Here is a 22,215-nt window from a genome sequence, read left to right as displayed (position 1 = left end):
AACATCCTAAACGAGAATGAAACAACCCCATGGGCAGCTCTTAATGCAAATATATTTGCCTTTAAAATACAGAACAACGATAAACTTAAGAATGTTGTTGTGAGGTCAGGTGTCGAAGAATAGAAAGAAAAGCGAACGTTTTTGAGACGACCAATTAAAAACTTTATTTTGGACGTTGTAACCGGAAGTCACATATTTTCCGACAGACTTGACAGTAATTGTCCCGAGAAGGAGGGCGAGGAGTGTTCTGCTTTAGTTTTCTCTTGTCTGTGACCACTCTCTTTGTTGTTGTGTGCAGTTTAAAGTACAGGGGGACACATTTGTGTCCTTATTAAAAGTTTATTTTACCAATGACAGTTAGCCATAACTGTCTGTGGACTCCAACGTTAGGCTGAATCTATCGTTACTCAGGGTTGTAGCTAGCGAGCCTCTCCAGATTGAGCGATGCGAACGAGCGGACTCGGATTTTATTTGTGTTTTTCCATTTTATCGGAAGGAAAATGAGGAAAGAACATGAGTTCTCTTTCTACGCGGGGTAAGTAACGGGGCATGCAATGTACTCTGTCGCTCATAGGCTATCTTGTTCTAATATCTTACCACACAACGTCTCTTGACTAAGTCAACGTCAAGTTACCTCACGGTTATTCTTCTCTTCTGCTGTTAAGTTAACGCTGACTGAGCTGGTTAAACGAGTTAAAGTAACGTGAGAGAGTTGTGTTCACTAATTCAACGTTAAGTTATCCAGTTGCTGTCCGTTAAACTGTCTGAGGGAGCTCGACTCATTATCTTCCCCCATAAACTTGTGGTTTTGTCCATATAGTGAGTGAGTCAGTCACCGCTTAACCCTGCTGGAGAGTTAAAACCGACTTTATTCTAGACGAATACAGTTATAGTCATGTTTTAATATCAGTAAGAAGCTTATCTCTGAATCGAGTCCTGTTGTTCAATTCGGCATGCCTCCATTAATTTGAACGTTGTTGGGTTTTTTTGGGTTTTTTTAGTACTATAAGCCCTCAGGGGTAACGACAATGTAATTGGTGATACATTATCGCTCCTCTACCACGCGATTCACGACTTCTGCCTGTCAAGCCAGCAGTGTAACCCAGTTAGCTGACTTACTTAAGGTTATTTCGCCCATTTGATTAGGCCGAATTGCAGAGTAGTTGTGAATGAGTCAGAGGACTGGATTGAGTTTGATTTCCCCTCTACGTGCGGCTTTGAAATAAGTTTGGACATTTTACATTTCTGTAGTTATAAAAGGGAGTTTGGCAAAAATGCTTCATGTCACGGAACGAGGGAATTTACTTATGCAAGACGCAACGCACGTCCCCCCCCCCCCCCCTTTCTGCACCCATCCCCATTTTAATACACTTGAGTCATTGATTATCTACACACGTTCAACAGCAGCACCAGGAATCAGCTAACTCAGATCACAGAGCTGGCAGCAGGTCAGGGGACCTCAATGCAGAGAGGATAGCTGCTATGGAAATCTTCTGCAGGTGTCCCAAATGTAGGATCAACAGCAGAGTTAATGAATAACTGACTATAACTATAAAGTTCTGTCATCCTCATAGAGGAAAGTCAACTCAACCCCAGGAACACTAATAATGAAACACCAGGAGTGCCATTCATGAAATAATTTGCATTCATTTTGTTCCAATGCCCTTCAGATATATTAAAATTCCACAGTATTTATGTAATTTCTTGACATATAAGCTGTCTTTATCTGAGTTTATGAGAGAATTCGGAGACAGTTTCAGCACAGTGTTATCTACAACCACTGACTGAAAAATAAAACACAAAATGACAGAACTTGTCATGTTAAAGTGGTCCATCGCTCTTTCGCCGGCGGTGTGAAAATACATGCCTGTATCTGCGCAAGCTGCTCTGGTGGCTGGTGATGGATCAGTCGTTTTAAGGCACTTCATCTCAGCGTGTCCTTTTATGCTGGCATTTAGCAAACCTACATTTTTCCTTTATTATAGCTTTAACTGTCACTGTTGACGGTGAGCCACAGTTGTACAATGCCTCACCTACAACATGTCGTGTCATGCCCCGCTTCGTGAGGAGGGCGTTTTGTGGTGGTTTTGAAGGTGCAATTAGGTTTAATTTAGCTGCCGAGTGATGACAGGGTACTGCAGCTTCATGGGTCCCCTGTCTGGTTTCTACATAGGTGAGTCAGTGAGTTTCACTACAAAATACAAGGATAACTTTCTTCAAAGCTGACAGCCTTGTACATGTCAGTGACGTTCATTTTGTCTCGCCCGCTGGCTTTGTCACTTGATACAGTTTGTTTTTAACTTTGTGCCATGGGAAAGGGGTAGCTGATGCTTTCATGTTTGCAAATGTTACTGTAACCAACTGGTATATTTCTGGATTTACTGCATTTGAAAGACTGTTTGATTACCGTCACAGGCATTGAATATGGATGATCTAAACATAGCCCAAATCAGCGGTTGCAACTGGGTGCAAAAATCTGTGCACCATAATTATGGACAGTCTGCTGATCCTTCTTCCTGCAGCTCAGGAAACGCAACTCATGCCTTCCTGTACAACTTACCGCACACGGACAAATAATGCAAGTGGGTCACTTTGGGAGTCGCATTGTCATTGCATGGTCTGGCAATGATGGAGCAGCATTCCACTGCGCGCATACATTTGATTTAGGTCGAACCGAACAAAGGCGTCACTTGCAAGACTGACTGACCGACTGTCTCTAGTTAAATTTATTCGCTCTCCCCCCCCCCCCCCCCCCCCCTTGTACAGCTCTGCAGGAATGCAGCTCATAGAGTTATTATGATCATGAGCTGTGCAGTGGAATTTTACCATTTCTCCTCTTCTCCACATTCTCGCAGCCTCGGTCCTAATGTGCAACGTGTCCAAATGGTTTGGTTCCAGCAAGCCAGGAGCTGCTGTACAAGAGTGTACACTGACTGCATTGATGTCGACTCAGGGGATAAGAGTTGGGGTGGGTGTCGCTGCAGAGCTTTACATCAGGTCTCTGTTTAATAGCATTTGATGAGAAGGAGCAAGACCATAGACACCATACACATTTTTATCCAAGTTATCAGTTAATCAGGGTCTATAGTCCTGTCTGCCCATGCTTATATCTCGCGCCTGATAAATTGCGCAACCTTTTCAGGGGCTTTTCTTTCAATGCTTAAATAGGTGTGGTTAAAATGTCCTCCATCATTCACCTAATTGTCACTGGTTCTTTATGCATGCCTTGAGATTAATGTGTTTTCTTGCACCACCTCAGATGAGCATTCTTCTCGACTGAAAGACAGCTTTGCGAGAAACGAAAACTAAATTGGATTTAATGCTTTGCTGTATCATTGGCGTTTCTTATTTGGCCAGCCCTGTGGTTTAGGACAACAGCTACGGAGAATTCCCCTGGGGCTAGAGCAGGGTTGGGGCGGCTCAAGACACAGACACACCACAGCAGAAATCTGCGATAACCTTGTTCCTGTTGGTGTCTTCCCTTATTCTCACTGGATTTATTTTTGGAAACCGAACTTGACAGGAGGCTGTCCTTCCTGACCTTCTTTGTGTCCCGTCTGCCTACAAGACTACTTCAGATGTGTGCTGTTTCTAAAGTAACTGTGTTTTCCTGTGTTGCCTCAGTATCCCTTTGACCTCACAGTATGCCGTCTGGACTTGTTTTTAAGTGCAGTGATTGATGAGTAATTTTCGCGTCTTGTCTGTCTTTCAGGTTGTTTACAAAAGAAGACAAGGGGGAAATGACTATCTGCTAGCACAAGAGGACGTAAAAAGACATAAAGGAAACGGCTACAGCCATAAACATTGTGGCGCCCCTGTTTTTAATTATCATTTCTGGATTAATAGACAACAGATTGCGTGGTTTTTGCTGTCCGTCATTGTGAGGAAATCCCTGATGCATTCACCAATGGAGAACTGAGGGCGAGCCGGCACTTGCCCCCTCTCAACATGCTGGCTCTGAGGCTAGAGCAGGGCAAGCGAGGGGGTGGTGAGGTTGATCGCCTGCAGAAAGGGGCAACTGTGGCTTGGCAGGGCCGCCAGTCAGGGAGGCCCCCTTCGCGCGAGCAGGGCATTAACATCCGGGAGAAGATCTCCCAGTGGGAAGGTCGCAGTCAGCAGGGCAGCAGCCAGGATGCTGGGCTAAAAGCACACCCTCCGACTGTATCACGAAGTCTGTCTGGAGATATCCTGGGCAATGGAGGATCCAGAGGGGGGCCTCACGCAAAAGCCAGCCTCTCAAAAGCTAAGAGCTTAGATTTTCGGGAAGGCCCATCACAAGCTGGACATGGTGTGGTTGGGAGGAAGTCTGAACCTCTGCAGTTTTCAGCCACGACTCAAGGAAATAAACCACTTGCAGCACAAGTACTAATACCTCCTAAAGTGGAGGCCAACACTGCTAACTCTACTGGTGAAAAAATCTTCACAGCCAATGGTAACCAAAAAACGGATCATATCTTGGATGTAAAAGTAGTTTCTAAACCTCTACCTCCATCAACTGACGACCAAGAAGACAACATGCCTGCCGGAAACTTCTACACTTCAAGGGGTTTCTGGCGTAAGCTTGAGGGGGACAGACTGCTCTGGGAGAAAGGCAGGGACTCTTCAGGTGACCCTCAGGCTCCTCCCAAACCTCAGCGGACATTCCAGTATCGAGGGACTAACAGCAACAGCACGGGGCACACAATACGATGGGACAGTGGATCCCCTCATAACAACCGCTCCAACCCAAGGAGCAGGAAAGTAGCCCACCCGCCTAACTTCCCACCTCCTCCGTGCCCGGTAGAAAACACCAATGGGCTTTCAAGGCATAAAAAGAACAGGTGAGTAAAAATAACTCTTACTGTAAAAACTGTATGGAAGAAGATTGGGAAAACTGCAGCGCTTTACTTGATATTCATGAATCGGTTTTCAAAGAAAACTGCTCCTCTTGTAGAATAAGGAAACTCGGATTGTGAGAAAAAGCTCTCAGCCTTGGACTCTAAAACATGTCATGGTGTTTATTGGGTATCGGTGTTTTCAGAACGTTTTTAGGGCAGTTTTGGGGAGGGTACTGAGTCTAATTGCTGGCTGGGATCCAGGTATGATGTCACATGATATCTGGCAGCATTGTTCTCTATTGTCTGGATGTGGCCTAGTTCCTCAGCAGCCACGCGGTCCAGGGTCATCATCTGCATGCACGCACACATACTCACACTTACTCTGTCTAATCTGTTGACGACCAAGCAAAACAAAACCGGACAACAAATAGCTTTGCAACCCATGGGCAAAAAGAGCTCAGGACGTATAAGCTGGCATGACTTCTGATAATGTAGTTGTTTGTAAGCGTCATGTACTGGAGTTGTCTAACATTATCATTCAAACACTGTCAAAGAGTTTGTGCCTCAGCAGGAGAAGTCTCATAAATGTGAATATGAATGCAGTAAGAAAACGGATAAACACAGCTGTATTGTTATAAGGAGGCAAACCCAAAACAAGGTTACAATATTAAAAATAGCTTTCACTAAGTCTTTTGGATAACATGGCTTCTTAAGGCCGCACAAAATCACAATATGGCCGAGAGCAATATCCAAATTGCAGCAACAATTTTCTGATAAATGTAAAATGTGTGAGTAAACAGCATTATAAAGAAGTACTGTAGTGCTGCAGAGATGCTCTGGAATACCAATCTTGTTTTTCAGTTAGAAGAAAACAGGGTTATGTGGCAATGTGATTTTTTTTTTCCTTTTTTTTATCGTGCAGCCCCAATTCAAAATTATTCTTCACTTAAATAAACAGAGGAAAGCTCTTTCAAGTCTCACAGACCTATGACCCAATGGTTATTTGAAGGGGGAAAAAAAAAGAAAAACTAATAAGATTAAATCACCTTTATGTATTTGTTGTACATCAGTTATCAGTCATCGTATTAAGTTTATTGAACTGCCCTTTTAATCATACTACTTGGACAAGAGGAGGGGCTAGTTTATTGGAATATATCCTAACTTTTGGGAAACTTCCAAAATGGTAAAAAAAAAAGTAGCCCTAATTCATCACAAGCTGCCCAAAATAACATCCCCACAAAAAATATATTCTAGTCAAAAGATGGCCGATCTGGCAACACTGCTTCTAATTATTATGCCTTCAATGCAACAAGCAAATCCTGAGAAATTAAGGGGATACTGTTTGTGCCATTATCCTCTATTTGCCACAACAGTGGCTGTTGTTTAGCTTAGGCTGCTTCTTTTACTCTTATCAGTTGCTAATATAAGTTATATTGTATAACCTGGGCTTATGAGGTAAAAACAGACCTTTTAGAACCCGTAATTGTAGTAAGTGTTTTGATATTAGATTAATGACATTAATCTTTCTTTAAATCTAAAGGCTCCCTGTCCGGTGTGCACAGTTTAGCATAGTTCTACAGGACTCCATGTTTATGAACTTCAGTCATTAGGTGTCATTCATTCTCATATGTTTTGAAATACCTCCACGGGGTTAGGTATTGCATCACACTGACGCAACGTGAATCATTATGTAACAGTCTCTGTTTCAACACTGAGCCAACTTGACTGAGTGAATTTCAAAAGGAACTAATATCAGGTAACGTAATGACGCTGCATCTTCCATTTAAAGCTATTGGAGGAGGAAAGTAGCACACTGACTTAACTCTTACTATGTCAGCTGACATTGCCATGTTGCCAACTTCTGTCTCTGACCAAATCCTGTTGTACTCATTTTCCGTCTTTTTCTCTTTTTAACCATTATTCCCTGTCATGACAGTTTATCACACTTTCCATCTTGCTGTTTGATATCTACCTAATTTTGTGGTGGGACGCTGGCTGAACAATAGAGTAAATAATTGTATGGTAGCCATCTTACGGACAGCAGCCAGGATCCCTCTGTTTTACTGTCTGGCCTTCCTTTCCGTCCCTGCCATAGGAAGTCCTTTGAGTACGAGGATGCGGCGCGTCTGACGGTGAGAGAAGGCAGTCTAGGAGGCGGGTCCAGGAATTCAGGCCTTTACCATGCCTACTCTGATGACAATATTTATGAGGACATCGTTTGTAAGTTGGACTCCCTGTGGCATATACATTGACTGTCCGGCTGTCATGTATTTTCAATAATTTAACCGTGTTCAATAGAGACAAAGACTGGACGAGGTCTGTCAGGTGCCTGTTATTGGTTTAATGTATGTAATACTTAAAGATAAGAAATCATTGAATATGTCTACAAAAGGGGCTTGATCTTTCACACTCCTGGTTTTCCACAGATCTTACATTTGGGGAATATTGCGACATGTTGAGAGTTGTACCCAAGATGGGAAACTATATGTAGCATTTAGTTTAGTTTAGCACAGCGTTTTTTCCACTATTTTATAGTCAATTCGAAAAAAATTTAAAAAATAATTGATAATAAAAAATGATCTGACTATATTCACTGAAGTGGCAATGGAAATTATTAGCGTTTATGCAACTAGTAGGTTTACAACTGCTCACTTGTAATGTAATCAATTTCTACTGTATATGTGGAAAAAGTAGTATAAAGCCTTTTGTGTACACAGTTTAATGTGGAAAATTGGTGGAGTTGCCCTTTAAAGATATGTCACATTTCCAATTTAAATTGTCTTAAAAGGACTAGACCTACGTTATATTTTGTGTGCTTACATAGTTATAAATATTTTCAACATTGTTCAAACTCAGAGAAGTCAATGATTGTAGTCAGGGTTCAGGTATGTGTCATTTGGTCACCTGTTGCTATGATTTCCAGAGAAATGTCAGACAATATGCCAGAGAGTAAAGAAGGAAGTTGCCAAACACAACTAAATGTGACGTGAATAAAAAAAATTTCGTCCAGGAACATTTCTGTTTGAGTCACATCAGTTAGATCGGTTATGGTAGTCTTATCTGTCCCATCACTCTGTCTTCCCCCAGGTGAAGTGACTAGAGATAACCCATATGAGGATGTCAAGCTGTCTCCCATGTGCCTCCCTATTGGAAGGCCTCAAGGCCCAAAGGTATTGGAAGATGTGTCTCCTTTTCACAGTCCACGAGTATTTGTCATCAGTTGTGTATAGCTGTCTTATATGATCCCTGCCTAACCTGGGATTTTAAGAGATGAAGAAGGAAGTATTGTAGTGTGATACATGTAACTATCTCAAACCAAGTGATAAGTCAACACTTCTTGTCTTCAAGCTGCCACCTAAACCCCAAACGTTGCAAGGCCATGCTGGCAAAGTGGAGAGGAAGAGGTTCCAAACGATAACAGCATCCAAATCCTCAACTGTTGCAGATTCTTCCAAGCCAGCTACACCCCGGCGTGCTAGCACTCAAAAAATACACAGGACGCCTCAGGTAAATAGTAAATGGTTCTTCTCATTAGTTTTCACAATGACTGAAGTGTTTTCTGTATTGCAATCTGGTAGACCAACAAAGTGGTGTGTACTCTGTTGACTGATGAATCATATGTCACGTTGGAAAGAAAAGCTAGGGGCGGTGACTTGTTGAGCAGGAAGGAGAGGACGGTGACAGAAACAGATAGTGGTAGAGCAACATGTATGAATGCTTCATGAAAATTTAGACAGAACACGTTCATTCGAACACACGACTCATGGCCTTGGAAGGAGAGGAGACATTGGGGAGGAAATTTAACAATAAGGTACAGTGATATAGACATTTATCTGACAGGATTATAGCTTAAAGATCCACACGACACTAGCACTGTGGCTACCGGCAGGTTTGACAAAATGTAAATCGAGTTTAGTTTTGGTATGTCAACAATGCCTTGTGGTTGATCGGTCTATTTTCGATCATGTAAGTTTCAAACAACAAATAGGTTAAAGTAGATATCATAAAAAGGTGATAATAAAACAAAAATATTCAGTTAAATAGCTGTATTTAACCTCTTTTAGATCAAATCTTTGACAAAGATGTAAAAACCATGAAAATGGGCAAAATCATAATAACATCTCATTATGTATTTTACTGCTTAACAGCAGTACCATTATCTTAATTGGGGCATTTTAGTTTCTTTCCTCGGACTGTCCTACAAGTTCACCTCCTCAGCTGGCAGTGCTTAGTGTGTCCTCTTAAAGATAAGTTTCTACTTCCTGTATGTGCTTGTTTCTTTGTTGAGCCCATCTCTGGTGTATTAATGCCTCAGTTGACTTGAGTCCACTATCAAATATTCAACTGTGTTTCTTCAGGACTTAAACACAAGAATGCAGGAATGTAAGGGTAGAATGAAAATCTATAATATAATTATGTACTTAGTGGTTGTTATATCATGATTCCCTGTAATCATGATTCTATAATGGCTGTGAAATTATGGGGCTGACAAGTACCTGTGTGTGTTCTGCTGCGCAGTACGTCAACAAGATTGAGACCATCTTTGACGACAAGCGAGGGAGAAAGAGAGTAAAGAACCAGGGGGTCTCGGTTCGAGGTACACACACAAACATACACACACACACACACACACACACACACTGTAGACTGTCACAGATGCCCAAATGTCACCCACACCAACACTTCAATAAGATTAAGTTGAGCCTCTTGGTGGAAATACCCAGCTTTTGATGGTACACACAAGGCCAGCTGCAGTAAGCGAAGCTGCTGATTATGAAACAAAGGCTGACTGTCTGCATCTGATTATGGTTCCTCAAGTCTTTTCCATTCCTCTGCTTCTCCCTAATCTCTCGTTTCTCTGATTCATATCAACAGAGGAGACCAGCGGGACAGAGAGCGACCCAGAGGACAACACCAAAGGTATCACCGTAGAGTTAATATGTCTGTAATGTCCCTTTTAAGTTAAGTCTGTTGAAGTGCTGAAGTCCATATTCTTGTAAGGAGTGAGAAATCCTTATTTTATCAGTTAAAGTTCCAAGTATAAACAGAGGGCTGCATGACTTAACAAAAACTTCATAGCATCCCTGAAGAATTAATTAGCTACAGGGAAGTTATGATCAATCTTCGATGCCTGTTAATGCCGGCCATGTGACATAATTTTGTACGATCAAGTGACTTCCAACCATATTTGGACCATAATGTGCCTGACTTTAAATGATGGAGACATCAAGGCTAGTGCTGAAACAATCGATTGATAGCAATTTATCAACAATTCCTTGAAGTTCTTGCTGGATTTGTTTTTTTGGATATTAGAATCTGCTGAATTTCTTTGTTTTATAACATTATACAGTTTGGTTTTTTGACTGTTGGTCAGACAAAATAAGAAGTTAAAGATGGTGACTTTTAAAAAAAGTTTTTCTTCACTATCGTCTACATTTTTAAGACTAAATGATTGTTTAAAGCAACACTTTCTTAGCATTTGATATGACATCAGTTGACTCTGCAAAAGTCACAGCTATCTATCAGTCCCTGCTCTGATATATACATCTGGATGATCTCAATATTTCCACGCCTTCTCTGGCAAAATGATATGACGTGTTTTCAAGTTAATGCTGCTGGCCTGTTAATATTTCTAAATCCATCTCTGTTCAATCAGCACTTGAACATTGTTCAGTCGGTGGTTTGATTGAGAGACTGAAGTAAAAGATGTTTAAAAAGTAACCAATGTTGGTGTCTTCCATGCCTGTCAGCTGCCTGATCGGTGCTGCGCATGTGCAACTCTCAACAGAGATGAGTAAGAAGCAAGATGTCTCACTCCTCAGCACCAGAAAAGACACTGTGTCTTATTCAGAATTGTATTAAGACTTTTGAAAACAGGTTTAATGTCTTCTGGATGTAATCTGATGAGGGATATAATCAGCTGCTTTCTACTGTTCCCTGCTTTTCCAGCGCATTCATGATGACAAACGAAAAAACAAAAAAAACAAAAAAACAGAAAGGCAAACTGAAACTCTTTAAAAACCTGCATATACACAGTCATTTTTGGAGTACAATACAAGAATAGAATAAGAGTCCGCAGCCATGATAGTAGCTTGGTGAGGCTGTACTTGGGCACCATGGTGCTTAATTCTAAAGTAAGCATGCTATAATTCTTGCAGTGAAAATCATAACTGCTGATGTTTACTTGGAAATGCATATCATGTTCACCATCTTAGTTAAGCATGCAAACATATACTAATAATCACTAAACACCAGGTACAGCTGAGGCTGATTGAAATGTGATTACTTTCAGCAGGTATTTGGTCATAAACCAAAGTATGTCAGGGTGTCAGCAAAGTTTTTACATTTCATCTTCTGGGGAACCTCAGTGGGTGAACCAGATTTTATAGAAATTGCTCTAATACAGTATTCGTCATGATAGATCAGTCTGGATCAGTGTTGGCAACTGTGGTTCCTCTTGAGTCCTATCACAAAAGTTAAATACAAAGTAAAACAAAGGCACATCCAAGAAACATAATCTCAGGCTGATTATAAATGTTATAACTATAACTTTGAAAACTCTAATATTACCACTGCCTTGAGATACAGATTCTAAGTTATTCATGACCATTGTTTTGGATACTGTGTTATTAGTTAACTTCACAAATATACAGCACATTGATATTGAAAATGTCTCCGATTTGCTGGGTGGGATACGTCCCAAGACCAGCATTATCATATAGTCTCACTGTGTGGTGTCCAGCAGGCTCCAGGAGATCAGTTTACATCCAGTCTACACTGAAACGGCGGCCAGGCTACCGCACCCTGGAGAGAGACCTGATCCAGCACCAGCAGCAGCAGCTCTTCCAGATCTTCGTGGTGGTGTCGCTGAGAAAAGGCTCCCCAGGAAACACCTACACCCCTGAAATCACGCAGCAGTTCCCCAAAATGGTGAGAAGGAGCCTTTGACATGACCCCACCCTTCTTCTACTCAAAGAACATTATTGTGCTTTCGTCATAGTGCTTTAACTGAATAGCGAGCGGGACAATTTCATGTCCAAAATATAATCTTGTTTGGCAAAATTCAAGGAAGATGATTCTTATCTGACGAGATGAAGAATCCACTGAAGGGGAATTTCCAAGGTTTACATAAGGGTTTCATGTACGCAAGTTGTTGCTTTTTCTTGTTTCATATGAGTCTTTCTTCATGTTGTAGAGATTTTAAAATGTTGTCATGTTAAAACCTTGGCATTTAAAAGAAAAAAAAAAAGGTTTTGTCTCAGGCACCTATATTTGATTTAGTTATGTAAAAATACTCATGATAAGTCATTCTTCATTTATTACACAGAATATTTTTTCAAATGAATTAGATCATAATGCAATTAAATGATCACTGATTTCACCTGGGTCCCTCTGGAAACCACTTCACAGAAGTCATTTGAAGAACCGCTGCTGTAACTGGAGTCTCTCTGTTTCAGTTTGAGAAGTCCTCCCGGCTCTCCAGAGAGGCTGAGGATCAGCTGAAAGTCATTCCCAAGTTCTGTTTCCCGGACTCGCAGGACTGGAAGCCCTCTGCACACATGCCAAGGTCAGCACACGCACTGCGCTAATATTCTAATTGCATGCGCGATGTATACAGACGTAACTGCATCCCATAGGCCATGAAAATGACATAATGGAAACATGACACTGTGATTTTTATTGCTCTTCCATTAATTTGCTTTGTGTGTTTTTTTTCTTTTGTTTTCACCATACACACCTTTCATTTGTTCTAACAAATATTGTCCATGTTTTCTTGTATTTTCAGTATTTATTATTGAATTATCTACTTTTCTAGCACCCTAATTATCAGTTCTGTTTAATTTCCCCTTTTCTTTTCCTATTTATATCAACAGCTGTAACCCATAATAATGGGTGCTTGATCTAATAACATCTGAGTGCTAAGGGGAAATGGCATGGTTCGGTGTTGTAATGTGGGTTACAACTGCCTGTCTTTGAAACACTTATCTGTGGTAGTACAAATAAACAGAAGACATACGTACCTGTCTATTTACATAGTTTCTGCTCTGCATTTAAATCTCTGTAGACTAAACAGTCGTGCTTCTAATCAGCTGCTGTGTTTATATAGATTTGTTGTTAGAATGAAATAATTCCCTAAACAGTTCTTTTTTTCAGTTTCTATACAAGCAATTATGGACATTTTACAGTTATGGTTACTTGTTTTTAGGCAGTGAAAAGTCAAATTAAGTCAATATCGTCTCCTGTGTTCTGATGTCGTGTTTACAGTGAGACCTTCTCCTTCGTCCTGACTGGAGAGGACGGCAGCCGCTGGTTTTGTTACTGCCGTAAAATCTTGGTGAGTGTGGATGTTAATCATTAACTCGAGCGCATTATGTGTTTGTGTGTCTGTGTGTGTACGATGACATGGGAGCAGGCCATGTGCTTACTCAACATCTCTGAGGGGATGTGAATCAGTACATGTGAATCACAGACCATAAACCACGTCCGAATCCATGACAGAGCGCAAGAAGAATTTCCCCCTTTCCTTTGCCTCTCAAGGAGAGCTGCTGTGAGATTTCTTTAAGATACTGAAATGATGTGATATATCTGCCTTTTCTTTTTCATTTGTGTTTATTATTGTAAGCACACTGTGGTTATCTTGTTAATCACTCTTTAACTCTGTTCTGTTGAGTTTATTATATCTTTAGTGTAGGCTGTTCCATTGGACCTAACCACAAGACCTTTATGTTTTGTTGGTAGATAAGCTCTCCGTTGCTATCATTAACATGTCTGGAGTTTAGACTTTAGATTCATGATTCGATTTTTTCTTGTACGGATCAATACATATACTCTTGATGATCTAGCCCTATATTCTTGAATGTTCATATTTGACATTTATGACATGAGTGTGTATGTGTCTTTTAGCCCAGTGGAAAGGGGAAGAGGCTTCCTGAGGTGCATTGTATTGTCAGCAAACTGGGCTGTTTCAACCTGTTTGCAAAGGTAAGGCAACTATACAATGCGTCTGCTCCGTTGTCTCTGCCGATAGGAGCCTTTTGTAGGGAGATGAAAGAAGCTGGATTTGCTAAAGTTCAGTGTTAATCCCCTTGAAGTGTGTCAAAGCTGCTCCCTTCAAACTCCTTGTATGCATTAGGATGGAATGAGGCTACACTGGAAGATAATCCTGAGCAATCCCTGGGTGTGTTTTTCAAAAAAGAAAATGTATGCATGCAGCTGTGTCCCACCCATTTTTTTCAGTTGAAATTTACAAACAGTAAGCGTGAATGTGGCCAGGAGGAAAACATAATTTACGTGCAGAGCTGTATCTTGCCTCTGTTGTATTGTTTAATCAACACTAGTTCCTTCAGGACACACAGTGATTCGTCTGGCTCTGTCGCTGCAGATTTTGGAGGAGGTGGAAAGACGCAGGGAAATTTCCCCAGCGCTGGTTTACCCTTTTATGCGTAGCGTGATGGAGGCCCCTTTTCCAGCTCCTGGACGCACAGTCACTGTGAAGAGCTTCCTCCCCGGCTCTGGGAATGAGGTAACCCTGAAACCAGAAGAGGAAATGTTAATTAGTAGTTTTTGTTCCTCTAACCACTCCTTTCTGCAGGCTGGGAATGACTCAGAATGGGAGGTTATCAGTATAAACAAAAGGGGAAGCTATTTCAGCTTTAAAGGGTTCATGTTGGGACAACTAAATATATTCCAACGGGCAACAATGATCAGTTCAGTCATTACCGTTTCGATTCAAAAATGGTGAAGTAACGATGTTTTTCATGCAAACTAAGAGGAACTGCTGCACTTTCTACCGTTTCAGCTGTTAGATGGCTCCCAAAATCCAACCTATGTTTCTACCATAACTCCATCCTCCATCAGTCTGTCATCTCTTTTTATTTCTGTATTTAACCTTTATTTTACCGGCAATATTCATTGCATTTATATGGATGTACACTGGTCAAAATCAGTCATCATCAGATCTCGATGTAAAAAAAAAAATATGTTGGATATCTATACAGATATGGACAGGGCAATGTCTCAGGAAAAGGATCTTTTAATGGAAATAAAAGTTTTCAGCCTACAAAGGGCTTAATTGTATAGACACCCCAAAAATCAAGTGAAATAATGATGTGGCAGGCTAGTCCATTTTGCCAAAATGTAATTTCTGCTCAAAATGCTTTTCAATATCTTGTGTGGCCCCCACGTGCTTGTATGCATGCTTGACAATGTCGGGGCATGCTCCTAATGAGACGACGGATGGTGTCTTGTGGGATGTCCTCCCAGATCTGTGTAAGGGCCTCCCTGAGCTCCTGTAAAGTCTGAGGAGCAACCTGGCAGCTCCGATCCTGATGGATTCTGGTGTTCTCTAGCAAATGCCAATTGAGCTCCACGGTGCTGGGCAGTGAGCACAGGGCCCACTACTGGACGTCGCGCCCTCAGGCCTCCCTCATTAAGTCTGTTTCCGATTATTTGGGCAGAGACATTCACACCAGTGACCTGCTGGAGGTCATTCTGTAGGGCACAGCAGTGCTCAACCTGTTCCTCCTTGTACGAAGGAGCAGATATCAGTCCTGCTGCTGGGTTGAGGACCTTCTACGGCCCTGTCCAGCTCTCCTAGAGTAACTGCCTGTCTCCTGAAATCTCCTCCATGTTCTGGAGATTGTGCTGGGAGACGCATTAAATCTCCTTGCTATGGCACGTGTGGATGTGCCATCCTGGAGGAGTTGGACAATCTGTGCAACTTCCTTAGGGTTAAAGAATCACCTAATACTGCCAGTAGTGATAATGACTCTGGCCAAAACCAGCAGTAGTGGAAAACCACCCAAAAAAGATCAAGCGGGAGAAACTTGAAATGACCTCCACATACAAAACCAGTCCTGTTTTGGAGGTTTTCTCATTGTTGCCACTCTAGTGCCCCTGTTGTTAATTCCATCAACACCAATACAGCTGAAACTGATTAACAACGCCCTCTGCTACTTAACCGACCAGATCATTATCAGACAGGTTCAATTGACCTCATGCCATACCCAATAAAGAAGGCGTTCCTTTAATTTTTTTGAGCAGTGTATTTAAGAGTCTATCCCTGCTTAACATACAGGCTCCAGGTATTCACCACATTTCCACATCGTTGTGGAAGAACAAGTGTTAACAAGTTTTAACACTATATTTACACATAACCTGGTTCCATGTGCTCTTGTTGGTTTTTCAGGTACTGACTTTGTGTCGACCAGTGGACTCCCGGCTGGAGCACGTGGACTTTGACAGTTTGCTGCAGTGTCTAAGCGTTGGGAAACTCCTGCAGGTGTTCGCCTCCATTCTGCTTGAGAGGAGGGTCATCTTTGTCGCTGACAAACTCAGGTACAGCTGAGGGAAAACCAAACACCTAAAGGCCATTTAACCATCAGTATAAAGTTGATACAGCAGCAATTCAAAAATATTGAGATGGGTAATTCTAGCGATTCGGCTCCCTCTTGATATCTGCCAGCTGGAGTTGATTACATCACACAGGCTCCGTGGCCAGTGTCAGTTATCTGTGTGTACCTTGGCCTCAATGCTAAGCTATGGCAGGGTCCCAGTGGCGAGTCTTGTCAGGTTTATTTGTATAGCTCAATATCACTTGCAGTGTCTCAGTTGGCTCTGCATTACCACAGCAGTTATCGAATAAGGCATCTGAGAGCAAGTGTAAATAGCAGATAACGCACATGTTGAGCAGTAATTAGATGACTATAAAGACTAAATTAAAAATCATAAACAAAAAATATATATCGGACTTGAATTATGTAAAATAAATGCCACATACCCAAATATTACTGGCTGATACTGATAACCAGCTAATATCAACTTGACACTATTCAGATGAACAACATGATAAACTGTTCTTATTAAGCAAGAACTGTGTTTTTGTTAGTAGGGTCTAAAGCCATAACAGTGTGTGCCAGCTGCATGATTTATAAGGTGATCAAGTAAAACAGAATGATGTCAAACCCTGTCCTTAAATTGAGAATTAAAAGTTTTGGATGGAGTCGGCAGCATGACAAGGCAGTTTCTGTGTTACAAATGAGTTTGAAACCAACTAAAAAGGTTATTAGAAAAATAATTAACCAGCAGCTGATTGGACATTAAATGTTCAAGGAGTTTGTGGAGGAAATGTAGATGAGAAATTGGTTCTCAAGTTCTTAAAAATAATCAGGATTTAGAGTTGGCTTTTTGCTGAGGAGCAGTTTGGAACTCGAAGACACACAACGTGCCTGAGAAAAATGATGAATGACTCGTCACTTTTTAAATCCAAAAGATAATAGAGAGTGGTTACAAAATGAGTCTGCTTTGGAAAGAGTGCTGAGCTAGGCAGAGTTTTGCCCCAAGATGAGAAGAATTCAGTCCTGGAAATTGACCAATCAGGAGGAAGTGGAGGAGGTATTTCACAGCATGTAAGCAACTGACTGTAAAGGGAGAGGTGTCATCAGAACATTTTTTTTAATTAAATACTGCACACTGAGTAATGGCATAGATCAGCTGCATCTTGAGAGAATTCATTGATACAAGTTCTGTTTGCTGAAAGGTCTTAAAGTCACTGTCATGTGACCGCAGCTATGATTGAAATCTTGTGTCATGTGATCTGTCTCTCTCTCTCTACTCCCTGTTCACTGCAGTGTGTTGTCTCGGTGTAGCCACGCAGTGCTGGCGCTGCTCTACCCCTTCACCTGGCAGCATACCTTCGTGCCTGTGCTACCAGCCAGCATGCTGGACATCAGCTGCTCCCCCACCCCATTCCTCATCGGAGTGCTGACACCCTGTCTGCCAGAGGTGCTGGAGCTGCCCATCGAGGAGGTCGGACACAGTTCTGTTTGGAAATCGTTGTCCAATTTGAAGTCTTAATGGGCCGGTTTGCTTGTGCAGTTGTTTTGTGCCATCTTCTGTCTGTTTATTCACTGCATGTTATGAATCCAGAATACAGTAGTATACAGAGTAGCTTCCAGTGTGCGTGTGTGTGTAGAGAAACACCCAGAGGAGACTCACCTCTCCTGTTTATATCTATTGTTGTGAAATCTAGCCCTCTGTAACTGTCATTCTTTCCTCTCCCTGTCTTTCCAGGTGCTCATAGTGGATCTGTGTGCAGACAAGTTTGTCATTCAGGTGTGTACATAGCAGTGTGTAGAGGGAATGATAGGTGTGGTCCCAGTGGGAAGATGGCTTTGCCTACACTTGTCCCTCGCTGGCATGCGGAATGTTTTGAGGGCGACAGAAATGTTTTGTTACACCCATGAGAAATCACTCAGTCTATTCAGTTCAATATAGACTTGTTTTTGTTTTCCTCTTGTTTGTCTTATTTGACATTACATTTAGTGAGCGTAATCTTCAGGCACAGTCTCTTTCCCCGTTTACTAATACAAGCTAATGTGGCGAAGAGTGGCTGACTTGCCGCTTCAACGTTAGCTGTCAGTTATACAAGGTTCTCATTTCAATATTGTAGCTTTCCTTCTCAGCATGTATCCTAAAAAGGTTTGAATGAGGGGCTGAAGAACCTTTGACTTACACACTGTGGTCTGTAGGTAAGCTTTTCAGACAGGTGACACATTTTCTCTGTTCTTCTGGCTCTGTAGTCAGGCTTTCAGACCGCCTCTAGTGACACTGTGCCAGATAGTTTCGATGTTTGTTGAAAATGACATCACGTGACCGCTGTTGACCTTTCCTGTGATGTGCGACAGCTGGGCGATGAAGACTGCATCCTGCCCAGTAAACTGCAGGCGGCTCTGCAGCAGATCCTGGAGGAGAGGGAAGATATTCTGAGGCAGGAGAATGGAGACAGATGTGAAGGTTGGTATAACAGACACCACATGTGTCAAACAACATGCTGTATGTCAGTCAGGTATTTCAGCGTCCTGTGTTGCTGATTATAAAGCCGTTAGAGTTGTTATATCAGCACTAGCTCAAGCTCAAATGTGATACTACTGATGTGGCTGCAGAGTTTTTGTTTGTTCTGTGCAGTACATCAGTCAATAAAGACAATTCAATATTACATCAGTTATCTAAGCTAAAGCCTTTAACATTTGAAAGCAAATATATCTGTCCTAGTAAATCGACAGTAAATCTCACCTGTGTTTTTGACAACAACAGAGTTATTGACCAGTTTGTCTTCATCCAAATCTTGACTCGTCCAGGTCAGCAGGCTGACCTGAGCTCTCTGGTGTCGGAGGGTTTTGTGCGGTTCTTCGTGGAGCTGGTGGGACACTATCCTTTCCACATGGTCGAGTCTTCCAACGGGAGCAGGGAGCTCCAGCGCGACAGCTTCCGCAAGTCTCACCCCTCCCGTGGAGTCCGCCAGTTCCTGCAGCTGTTCATGGACACTCAGATGTTTGCCGGCTTCATTCAGGACAAAGAGCTGCGCAAGGGAGGAGGAAGAGGTAATGGTGATGATGTTTGTTTTTCATGACTTTGGGAAACCACTAATTATATCATCTAATAGGAGCAAGAGCTGCAGTGATTAATCCATTAGGTGTCAAAATGAAATGAATTGCCAATAACTTTGATAATCAATAACACATTTAAGAAAATAAATATCAAAATTCAGATTCCAGCTTCTTAAAGGGATAGTTGGGTTTTTTTTTATATGAATCTGTATGGCATCCCCGTCAGCAGTGTCGTGCATCAACACTGACTTACCCCGACAGTGTCCTGTGCGCCGAGTTCTTGCCCAGTTTTGGTGCTGACGAAAGTAGTCCGGCAAATGTCTGGGGTCAAGAATAAAAGCCTTTTTCTTCTCAAAACATATGTGTTCAAAAGAGTGATACATTTGCATCAAAAACCGTTGTCCACGAAAAAGTGTTTGAAATAAGTGTTGGATTCGTGCGCGGCTGTCAGCTGGCGGCAGTGCGCGGTTATACGAATTGAGAGAAAATAGCGCCAAGTGATTATGAGGTCTGACTTTTTCGTGGACAACGGTTTTGTGATGCAAATGTATCATCAAAAACCCGAACTATCCCTTTAAATGTGAACATTTTCTGGTTTAGATAGATAGATAGATAGATAGATAGATAGATAGATAGATTTTTGCAAATAAAGTTTATGCATACAACAAAAGCAAAAGAGGAATCTCAATCTTTGCTAAAAATAAAATTAACACCAATCTCAAAAAAAGAATCTAAGTGTCCATCCTGATTTGCAGTCAGCGTGCGTGTGAAATCAGTGCTGGAAGTTTGAAGAGTAGCGTGGATGCACATTTGATGTTTGTGAAGAACACATTAAATATCAAACAACCAGATGTCTCCACATAATAATCAGTTAAACAGATAAATGCTACTGTGTAATTCAATCATATTACACCAGACATATGACCCGAATTAAATGAGTCACATCACGCACTGACCCAAAAGCAGAGCATTTGAAAAACAGGAACGAGATAATTGTCTGCATTAAAATACCAGAAAAATTAACCATGTTGCATTTGAAGACAATGAAAACTCTCAGCTGAAGATTTTTACACTGACGCTAAGCGCACATATTCTGTCACGATAATTCAACATTTCCAATTTTCTCTCAGGTCTCTTTGAGGCCCGAGTGGCCGAGTATATGGATTCATATCCTGAGCCCGAGCCGAGTGGTGTGAACAAGTTTCTTAAAGGACTGGGTAAGAGTTACTCTGTCATCCAATGTTCACTTTCAAAGGTTCACTTTCTACATTTTCTAATGGTTTTTCCCTTCTTTTTTTCTCTTTTTTTTTTTTTTTAGGAAGCAAGATGAAGCTCCTACAAATTAAGTGAAAAGAGACCAAGACTTTAAAATGAAAGACTTTGTGGTTGAAAACACTTGCTGCTGCTGTTGGCCCATCTGAGGAAATGAATGTGGATGAGAGTGTTGATGTGAATGGGACGGTGAAGAGTCTGGATATGAGTGGACCAGGCTCATCTCATGGCTGCAGTATGTATGCATGTCTGAGAGCAGTGCACTTCTTATTGGACGAAAACTGGAAACGGTTGTTATATTTCTGTTCTATTCTTGTTTCATGAAGCCTCGAGGATGAGGCTTCAAAAAGCTTTCCAGCTTCGTAACCTCAGTTATCAACCTGAGCATGTGTGGTTGGAACCACATCCTCTTTGAATTTTGAAACAGAGAGACATTTTCACAACAGGGTTCAGCTCTAGTACCGTGGTTAATGCAACTTTGATGCAACATTTCAGTCTTCTAGAATACTTAATCAGAAAATAAAGTGTATGGTTCCAACCTGAAGCATGTTTATAAATCCTAATGTATAATACAGTTATCCATGTTCCATTCCCCTCAGCACAAACCCTTTGTTTACTGTTTATTTGTTTGAATTTCCGATTAAGTAGAGGTTTGTTAACCCTGATCGGAACATTTCGGTGTGTTTTAGACTCCAGGTTAAACCTCATCAATCAAATAGAGTATTTACATTTTGTCTGTGTTTACTCCTGTCCTTTACTTTCTCCTTGTAAACTGGACTTGTAAATATTATTTTTTACATTTTGCACAATGTTGAGAACCAGTGTACAGTATTTTTGTATTAAGACATGTGTCCGACATACTTTTTAATTAAATGGGTTCCCAAGGACAGTATTCAACGTGTGTCTATTACATTTTATAACGAAAATGCCTTGAAACTTGCATAATTAGAATAGCATTTGTATTGGGTGCCACTTAACTGTATCCTATATTATTTAAAAGTGCATAGTGTTTTATAGTTTAGTCAATATGGTGTCTGACAGGGTCTGGACCAATGATTATGATAATTTCTGTTTCAGGACAAAGGATTAGATAGGAAAAGATATAGTTGCCCATATGTACACTGAAATGCTCTCTTCCTGTTCATACTGGCTGTTAAAGGAAAAGTTCACCCCAAAATGAAAATTTAGTCATCCACTCACCATCATGCCTATTGAAAGTTGAAAAAAGTTTTATAGTCCACAAAATATTTCTGGAGATTCGAAACAAAACATTGTTGCAGCATTCTCTTACACAACTGAAGTAGATGGGGACTTGTTTTAACATGTAAAAAGGGATGAAATGACTCTATAGAGCTCATCTGGCGCAAGAGCCGAGTCTCTGGAAGCCCCGAGATTCCAAATAGATTTGAAAAGGCGTTATTTACACCCTCGACGTGCGCTCAGGCTTATGCACCCACTTCAGACGGAGTGTGCGCTAATGCTTTTAGCTCAGCAGCTTCGGTGAAGATCTCAGCTTCAAAAGGGTGTAAATAAGTTCAAATCAGTTTTCGGATCTGTGGGGTCCAGAGACCTGAATTTTTGCCAGCTGAGCTTTTTGGAGCCATTTAACGGCTCGTTTGATCTCTGTTGATTTTTTGAAGCGCCCCTCTACTTCAGTTGTTTAGGAGAGATTGCAGAGAAGCAGGACTGTGGATCTCGTTCATCATCACTTAACACCAACAGCTGTATGTATTTTTATG

The 22,215-nt window shown here is 41.4% G+C and overlaps 1 protein-coding gene across 3 annotated transcripts; it reads left to right on the top strand.

The window, feature by feature from the left end:
• Nucleotides 1-201: 201 nt before the first annotated feature.
• dennd2c (DENN/MADD domain containing 2C) lies at nucleotides 202-21,368 on the top strand. Of its 3 annotated transcripts, none has more exons than XM_030422744.1 (19): nucleotides 202-535; nucleotides 3,713-4,820; nucleotides 6,913-7,037; nucleotides 7,905-7,987; nucleotides 8,166-8,324; nucleotides 9,336-9,414; nucleotides 9,693-9,737; nucleotides 11,563-11,747; nucleotides 12,275-12,384; nucleotides 13,083-13,152; nucleotides 13,722-13,799; nucleotides 14,200-14,340; nucleotides 16,006-16,154; nucleotides 17,447-17,624; nucleotides 17,889-17,930; nucleotides 18,503-18,611; nucleotides 18,956-19,198; nucleotides 20,335-20,421; nucleotides 20,523-21,368. In XM_030422744.1, the coding sequence occupies exons 2-19, from the start codon at nucleotides 3,949-3,951 to the stop codon at nucleotides 20,552-20,554; spliced, it is 2,787 nt and encodes a 928-aa protein (XP_030278604.1). In that variant the 5' UTR covers nucleotides 202-535; nucleotides 3,713-3,948; the 3' UTR covers nucleotides 20,555-21,368. The 3 variants fall into 3 exon arrangements, with proteins under 3 accessions (XP_030278604.1, XP_030278602.1, XP_030278603.1); XM_030422742.1 differs by having other exon boundaries at nucleotides 11,560-11,747; XM_030422743.1 differs by lacking the exon at nucleotides 202-535 and adding an exon at nucleotides 2,886-2,968 and having other exon boundaries at nucleotides 11,560-11,747.
• Nucleotides 21,369-22,215: the final 847 nt, after the last annotated feature.

Source organism: Sparus aurata, chromosome 7, assembly GCF_900880675.1.
Source record: "Sparus aurata chromosome 7, fSpaAur1.1, whole genome shotgun sequence".
In the NCBI taxonomy this organism is placed as follows: Eukaryota; Metazoa; Chordata; class Actinopteri; order Spariformes; family Sparidae; genus Sparus; species Sparus aurata.
The sequence above is the reverse complement of the archived record's forward strand: the minus strand, read 5'-3'. Positions and strand labels throughout refer to the sequence as shown.